Genomic DNA, 9,040 nt, shown 5'->3' on the forward strand with positions numbered 1-9,040 from the left:
CGGGGCGGGGGGCGGGGTCGCCCTGACACCCGCGCGCCTAGCACCATTCTTAGACACCTTTAGAATCTAAACGAAATCGCGCGCTCTCTTCTACGCCGTTTATCAGTGATAAGAGGTTCGCCGGGGGCGCGGCTGTCCGAGTCGACTTGTGCGTGTGAAAAGAGTGAATTATATAAACAAAATATATTTACCTTCGGCGTTCTCGTTCAGCTCCGCGTTCATCCCAGTCATGAGATCCATACTACCTGCAAAGGCAAAACCATTCATATTGTTTACGTTTGAAATGAAATATGTACCGACTAGGTAAACACTTACCTTGAAGAGTGGCGAAAGGATTTGCGAGAGTATTGTTTTCGCTATAATATAATTGCTGAAAGCCCGATCGTTCTTCATCACTGGCTTCTTGTTCTAGGACTTCCATTTTTGGTTCTAACAGATCCGTCGCGCTAAAATCTTGACACTTGCTTTCTTTCTCCGCGTCACCAGGATCCATAAGAATATCATTTTCTTCATTATTCACATCTGTAGCTTCGAGATCAGTTTTTACCCGCAAAGCAGGGTAGTTACAAGTTTGGCTATAGTCATCATTATTAGGCCTCATTTGACTAGAACTTTGAAAGGGAGCATCTTCGCTGAGATTATTTCTGGGCACTTCAGGAGAATTCCTTGCAGAAGGGCGATTTCCGCTCTTTTCTTGGTCATCGGCAGAGGTCGATTCCACATTTTGGCTTGCGGCTTTGGAGGAGGAGGTAGAATGTGAAGGCTTGGCGCTGAGCAAATTACGTAATTGGGAAGGGGGAGACTTTCGATTTGCTTTCTGAAAGAAATAACATATTTTATTAAAACAACTATCTACTAATTATTTAAAATTTCGTAAGGATGCAGTGTACTACTTACTTTGTCGTTGTGTTGTGAGCAGTCTGTGAGGCCGCGAATTTGTAAAGCGTCGGCAGTCCGCAAGAATGCGCTGAGTTGTGCCTGGGCAATGTTTACTTGTCCCACGTACATAAACTGGAGTAATGCGCGTACATGGGATACCTCGCAATCGCGCATAAATATTATCGGATGAGGACATGGATTATTCTGTAATGAAAATATTATTTTTACGGCTTGTATATCCTCATCTACTTTATGCCCGCTAAACTTTATGCCAAAGTTGATATTATTTAAGAAAAAACATCACTTTTTATATGTATATATCTTATCACTTGGTAGAGTTATTATCAGTTCTATTTAATTTTAGATCAATGTGTATATGAAAAAAAAACTTTGTATAAAATAAGCTTAATTAGTCTTGCAAAAACTGCTTATATCTTTGTTTAATATATTTATGAAACGGGTGTAATATTTTTCAACCGCATAACTCTCAGGTATTTTTAAACATTTAATAGAAATCAAAGTTTTTTTTATATGAAAAATCACTCTCTAACCTATTTCAAAACACAAAGGCCATTTCATTAAATTTCTCCATTACCATGTAAAAGACATACACACAACAACATTCTGTTGCATTTAAAATGTTGATAAGGATTGTGGCAATTTTGTGGGTAGGAATCTACATGTATTGTATTTTATGTTAATATTAAAAAAATATATAATTACATAAGGAAAAAGAGAATAGTTTTGTAATTTTGAGGAAAATTTGTGGATGAGTGAACAAACTAATATGTGTTATTTACATAACTATTGAGGGTTATTATTTTCCCTATTTAATTATAATAAGAACATATTCAAATACTATTTTTTTAATCAAGTCTGTGACTTTTTGAGTACAAGTAAAAATCATTTGTTTATGTTTTTGTTTATCAATTTTATTAATATTGAATCCCTGACATTAGACATTAAACTGGTTTAGTATATTTATATAGGTTAGAGCAAAAATATTATATGTCTTTACATTTTTAATCATGTATCCCTCAATGCAAATTTCTATTGCCTATACAAACAAAATTTTGATGTAAGATTCAGTTTATTCCAATTTTTACGATTAGGTAACAGGTCATTGACAGGCAATATTTGTAGGCAGTAAACATTATTGTACATTTCAACAAACAAACTATAATTCAATATCCCATCACTTATTTCATTCACTTTATAAAAAAACATGTGCCGTTATCATTTGTGTAAACTTAGGTAATGTTTATTAAAGTTTTTATAGAATTATCTTTGAAGTATAGTTTTATCTCATACTATATGTAACATTTTATTGTGAACTATACTTGACCATTTATATTAGTGATTTAATTTATCTATATTGTATTATATTATAATATACAATACCTATGTGGAGAATTTGCAACACTTGACATTTACAATTTCTAAACTATTTTACATATTGTCTAATTTGTTAAATACAGAACAACTTAAAAATGGCTTTCCTAATTATTAATGTTTATTTATGTACATAACTTCATATTCATTGTTCAGAATTTAAGCTAGTATTAACCTTACTATAATTTAATTTGTGTTGTTCATATAATAAACATTGAAAATAATAAAAATGCTTTCAATGTATAAGTTTGCTTTAAAATTTTTATGAGTGTTTAAAATTTTATAAGCTCATTAAAGTGTGATTTAATTTTTGCAAGAGCCATTATCTTACTTTCCAATGCAGTAAATTTTATGATCACATTGTAATTTATAAAATACAACCTAACAATGTCCAATAATTATCTAAAATGTGATTCCTCTATTAGATTATTTTATTTGCCTAATGAGATGATAAAAGTGAAAAAATCTATCAGGCTCTATAATTTTCGAAATTTTTCAATCTCACACATGCTGGATTAGTTTTTAACTATTTTATAGCATGATTGTAAAGAATTCGTGAGCCATTTCCAATTAAAATGATTTGGTAGACTCAATGGTAATGAATTAATTAGAAATTGTGAAACAGAATTCTAAAGTAGGTACAAATAAATGAAATCACGAATACTTAACCGGAACGCGAGACATGGCATTTGTAAGTAGATCAAGTGTTTTATACATAACAACTTTCACTAGAGTCATTGTAATGGTGACACATCAAAGTGTGGGGAGTGAAAGATAGACTTACTTTAAATAATTCCTTGAAATAAGGACTACACGCCGACAAAACCACTTTATGGGCCTCCAGCCTGTGTCCCTCGCATGCCAGGGTGACATCCACGAAATCCTCATCATCGCGCAGTGCCTCGAATTGAGATGTTATATTCGCTTGAAAATTGTTCCATCTCAAACAGAATTGCTGGTCGCCACCCAGTTCTGTACCTTCCATTACTTATAGACATAACTCGATATCCCTGATCATTTAATTGCTTGATAAGAAAAGTTAATTATTGAAAATAAATATATCACAGTAACTTGCAATTTCAGTCGCCGTCTGGCCGAAAATCTTGAAAGAAAACAATCAATAAAATCTCGTACCAATATAAGAAAAATAAAACTTTTTTAATTTGTCATTCATTCGCTGATGGGTACATTCACTTTGACGTTCCAAACCACGTAATAACTTACTTTCGAATCGTGTCAATTCTATTTAGGACTACTTTAAGCAAATAAACAAATTAAATCACAGTAATTTTTTACTAAATTTATTCCTAAATTTATTTATATTAGGGTGATGAAAAAACACACTTGACTAATACACAGAACGATTTAAGAACGTACATCCACCAACCCTATCAGTCATGTACTGATTATCTACCAACTTGAAAACAAAACAACGTAAAACGTCAATTTGAATGAATTCTCAATAGGGATGTTAATATGTTACGAATTAATATATGCAATGCTTATTATTTTTTCTGCTATTAGAATATTATTGGCAATAAAATATTTTAATGTCAGGAATTACAGATACCCGCTTTTTGCATTATTATTTGATAACCTCAACATCGATGATAATTTTATAAATGAAATAATCTTCATAATATGTACAACAAAAAAATTAAAATAAGTAAGCTATGTTTAAAACGATTTTAATAAATAATGTTAATACTTTCAATAATAATAAAATTCCATTCTAGGACACAGATTAAAAACCAAACCATTTTCTGTCAAACTGAGATTAACCGACTGAATGTCATATTTACAGTTTGCACCAAAGAGTAGTATAATAATGTAATTTGCACAGATCAAGTATGGACCAAGTAGTAGGTATTTTATAAAAAAAATTAAAAAAGGGGATTAAAAAGTTTTACTTATAACTAATTCCATGGTAAAGTTGCATATTAATGTAATCTCTAATATATAAAATTCTCGTGTCACAGTTTTCGTTGCCATACCCCTCTGGAACAGCTTGACCGATTTTGATGAATTTTTTTTTGCTTATCCAGTATCTATGAGAATCGGCCAACATCTATTTTTGATCCCCCTAAATGATCAGAGTAAGGCAGAACAGCGTTTGCCGGGTGCAGCTAGTAATGCTATAAATCTTTTCCACTTGAGTAAAACAGCCAAACATGACTCGGACATTACCATTAGCATAGAAGGGTTGAGTATGAATAACAATCGATGTGACTTACTTTTGAAAAATACTCAACCCTTGAATATACACAACTTTAATAATCTTAAATTCTTTTTACTTTTCTCTCTTAACATGGATGATGTTTTATTTTCACAAGGATTGTATAATAAAAAATGTATGCAAAATAACAAATATTTTATTTGATACCTATATATAAAATAATTACAAATCATTACAGTGCTTGCTCTCCTTCAACTGTTTCTTTTAAGTTAAGTAATTCAAACTGGCCGCTTCCTTTAGTTTCGGTTCTTATCATTTCATCAAGATTTCTGAAGCTGCCAGGATCAATAAGGCAAATAATAGTAGCAGTCCCAGCATCCCAATTTTCTTCTTCTACTGTTGTTGTTAATTTAACTGCTTTGTCTCTTACCTTCCGGGCTTCCTTACCACCTAAAACAATTCTGACTCTCATTTGTGCTCTTTCAAGAGGTATTTCTTTCTTTACAAGTTGGATCACATCAAGAGCTTGTTGTTTTGCACTTTTATTAACATTAACAGAAAAGTGGATATCTTTCATAGCTTTTTCTATTATTGAGACAGGATATGGTCGCTTAGTTTCAGGATTTACACATTTATCTGCTACTGTAGTTGCAATATCTTTAAAGAGGGCATCAATTTGAGAATGCCTTTCTTTGTCTGATACTTGTAACTCTCCTTTTTCTAATATCTCTTTACATATCTCTGTTTGATCATCTTTACCAAATATCTTTACAAGATCTTCTTTTTTTGCTACTTGACCTTTAGAAACATTTGTAAATACGGTGTGTGTTTGTAGAACTTCATCAATATCCTTTTCTCTGCAAAAATAATTCGTTATACATAGGTATACTTAAATACATTTACATCGGTTTTTGTTAAATAGGAATTTACGATACTTACACTTTATTGCGCCATGATACAACTTTATTCCTATAACATGCTATTTCAAATCGCTTTCCACCTTTTTTTAGCCTAACAATAGCCACATTTGTTAATCGTATTTGATTTGTTGGAGTAAATATCTTGGACATTTTGCACAATTGTTATTCTCATAGAAATTCGAGATATCATGTACAATTTCTTATTATTTTGACATTTTCATGAAAAAAAATTTATTCGCTTTTATTCGATAGACCATAGATTATACACTTATATACTGGAACGATAGACTATTGACCTAAATTATTGCCAGTTTCAGAGTGATGATTTTACTATAAAATGATTTCCTTTATCATCACTACATAAGTATGAAACAAAGTCGCTTTCTCTTTCTAGAGTGATTCAAGAGGAAGATTCATATGTATAATAACATCTATTGAACTTATAACACATCTATTTAACTTACAAATTAACGCGGCAAAGCCGCGCGCAAAAGCTAGTAATTTGATATTAAAATAAGCTATTTTCAACTAAAACTTAATTGAACATGTTTACAATTTTTTTTTTATTTAGCTCGATCAATTTGAATTTTATTTGCATAGACTATGCTCTAAACGATGTGCGTAAAATGGAGCAGTTTTTGTTTTTACCATTATCTATGCAAGCCGTGAATATTTTTTTATCTATTTCTCTCACGACGTGTATTTCGTAAAAGTTGGCCGTCATCAGCCGTCATTTTGTGATATTTGTATATTTCGTCGGTGATTTTATGTGATTAATCGAGAAAAATGGCGAAATTAGTTGATATTTATAACAGCGATAAAGATCATGTAATTAAAAGGCGTCAACTACCTTTAACGATCTATGATAATCTAACTGTAAGTTTGCTGGTCTCATCTGACATTACCACTAACGAAGATTATTAAATATCAAAAAGATTAACTCTATCGTCATGTGCTTGTTTTTAATTAGGTTTTGACTTAATACAATAAAGGTTTGAAGTATATAGGATTTCGTGTATAATCTCTTGTAAATAGTTTCGTTCTACTTGTTGTAGGTGACCAATTACGTCTTGAGGTTGACCTTATTTTTGTATTATTAATTCTTTGTTTTATGTATCATCTTGGTATATTGCAGATGGTTATGGATTTAAATACTATGGGATTAATCTGTGACAACCCGCAAGTAAAAGGTCGTGAATATGAAGAATTTATGCGTAAATATAGAATTCTCACCACAGACGAGCTTAAAGCTGCATTGCGAGTCGATGCATCAGATATCTTCAATGTTTTAAATCAAAGCATTCCCTGTGTTGGCTGTAGAAGAAGGTAAACAAGATTGAAACTTTCATTCCTATTCTATTCAAATTTTAAAATTTTTTATAATATTTCTAAATTGAAGCATAAAAATGCTTGAAAATTGCAAAAGTACAAAAAAAAAAATGTTTAAAATCAAATTCATAAAATTTGTGTATATGTTTCTTAGATGTACATAGGCTACTATTTACATTTACATTACCAATATCTCACTCCTATGGAAATTTCTTAACCATATGGGCGAAAAGCTAGATGAAATAAAATGAATGAATTGTTGCAGAAATAAACACCCATTTATTAGTTTTACTGTATGATTTAGTATTTGTTTTCATATTCTTTAGACTCAATTTTGTCATAGTTTTAACCATTAATGCAAACTTTGTACACTTAATGAGAATAGATGATAATACAATAATTTAAAAAGTTTCTATAATTATCCTGATTAGGATTGCCATTATTAAATAATTTCCTTATGTAAACTCTGTATAAAAGCAAGTCAGTCAATGTAGTTGATTCATCTAAGGATGTATATATATGTATTCATAAATGTTTGTTTATATGAACATATTCCAAGATTGTATAATTAAACTTTATATTTTTTTAAGTATGTGTGCATGTATGCTTGTCATATCTAGCATGAATATTATAATCAAATATTTATGAATTGTTCAATTATTTAAATTACTCTTTATGTTAGCTGATTGTTTATCATTTGAACAAAAAAAAAAAATTCTAAATTAGATTTACACCTGACTTGGAACATTTGTTATATTATAGTTTGCTATGAGAGGCTACTTTTCATTCCTGTCTTTTTGAGACTATCCTAAAACAACTACTTACCTGTCTCACATATGAAACTAGTTGTTGCCTGCATGTTCAAAATAAATTATCATGGAAGGATCTTTATTCCTTCTGGGGGAAGAATTTCTCAACATAATTTCTTAGCGGTTTCCTACATACATCATAGTGACTATCTGCATACTATATTTCAGCCATTTGCTTTTTGTTTCAGTGTGGAAAGACTGTTCTACCAGTTATGTAAGTCCAGACACCCAAGTTTAGATCCAATAATCTTAACACCTGATGAAATTATGACAATAAGGGAAGATAAAATTACACACCCTCAGTCATTAGCAACTTTACTAAATGGTCATAGGTAAGATTACTATTATAAAGATAATTAAAAAGATATACAAATTAATTACAACCCTAAGTTAAAGGTATCATGGCTTCCTCCTTCTGTATGTTCTGTTAAGTTTATGTGTTCATTGAATAACAAATGTATGAAAATGTATGAGTCTACTTAAAGAGTCAAATATCTACAAGCAGTTAAATCAACCCTAAATCTGTATATGAATATATATTAATATATAGTGTTTTCTGTAATCTCCAAAACAATCAATTTGTGTTGTGACTTCTAATACTAGGGATTTGAAAACAAAAAATATGTGAAAATAATTTTGCATTAATAAGAGGCATATTCTTGTGATAAACATTGTGATGATATTTAGCTGAAATTTATTTGTAATATACAGTTTATACTGACCATAAGAATAATAATTTGATGAATTATTTAAACATTAAGAGCTTTTAATTTATTAGCTATTAATTTCAATTCATGTGAACATTCTTATATTGAGAGGTCTATAATTTATCTATATATGATTTATTTACGAATTTCAATACAGAGTTTATTCATCGTTTTTCTATCTTGTTTTTATGTAAGATAAAGAAATGCATGCTATCAACTAATAATGACATTGAAGTGGATTCAGTCAGACAAATGTAATCATTTTTATTTGTTTGTTTATTGTGAAATGACCTAACTTTTTGACTGCTTTATTCATAAACCTAAACATGGGGCTTATGTGTAAATGGACTAGTATGAATTAACCTATTTAGTTTACAAATTAAAATATATTTCAGCACGGGAATAGAATATCTAATTCTAAGTCAGCCAAGATGGAAGAAATCACAAAGGTGCACTCTACACTCTCTAGAAGCAGGTAGTGCAAGGGGCTGGGGCGCTACGTCCACAACATGTGCGTGGGGTTGGGGAGCTTGGGGCTGGGGAGGAAGAGCAGCCTGGAGAGCAGCATGGGACGCTATGAGGACATCCGCAAGAGAACATGTGACACTCGTTCATTTTAACACCCTGCATGATACGCTACACAACTACTTACGGAAGCACCGTTTCTGTGCTGATTGTAAAACAAAGGTAATTGCGATTGGAGTCCATTTCATGTTTTGGAGAACTTTGTGTATTGAATGTCTATTTGTAATTTCAAATAAATTTTTTATTTATATTTTTCATAAAAAATTTTCACTTTTTTTGTGTATTTTTTAAGTTTTTTTTTTT

General features: G+C 30.8%; 3 protein-coding genes across 3 annotated transcripts in view; 1 reads left to right on the forward strand and 2 right to left on the reverse strand.

The window, feature by feature from the left end:
• Positions 1-9,040, forward strand: part of LOC119834841 (protein tramtrack, alpha isoform-like) — a gene marked incomplete at its 3' end in the record, with an annotated part of 33,353 nt that overhangs the window by 4,673 nt on the left and 19,640 nt on the right. The gene's annotated exons all lie outside the window — the stretch shown is intronic.
• Positions 69-3,551, reverse strand: LOC119835121 (protein abrupt-like). Its single transcript, XM_038359777.1, has 5 exons — positions 3,496-3,551; positions 3,056-3,373; positions 898-1,083; positions 316-817; positions 69-245 (listed from the first exon to the last, which is right to left on the reverse strand). Exons 2-5 carry the CDS (start codon positions 3,254-3,256, stop codon positions 169-171), a joined length of 966 nt encoding a protein of 321 aa, XP_038215705.1. The 5' UTR covers positions 3,257-3,373; positions 3,496-3,551; the 3' UTR covers positions 69-168.
• LOC119835123 (ribosome maturation protein SBDS-like) lies at positions 4,628-5,661 on the reverse strand. The gene is made up of 2 exons (XM_038359779.1): positions 5,387-5,661; positions 4,628-5,304 (listed from the first exon to the last, which is right to left on the reverse strand). Exons 1-2 carry the CDS (start codon positions 5,515-5,517, stop codon positions 4,680-4,682), a joined length of 756 nt encoding a protein of 251 aa, XP_038215707.1. The 5' UTR covers positions 5,518-5,661; the 3' UTR covers positions 4,628-4,679.

The sequence above is a fragment of the Zerene cesonia genome, chromosome 20, assembly GCF_012273895.1.
Source record: "Zerene cesonia ecotype Mississippi chromosome 20, Zerene_cesonia_1.1, whole genome shotgun sequence".
In the NCBI taxonomy this organism is placed as follows: domain Eukaryota; kingdom Metazoa; phylum Arthropoda; class Insecta; order Lepidoptera; family Pieridae; genus Zerene; species Zerene cesonia.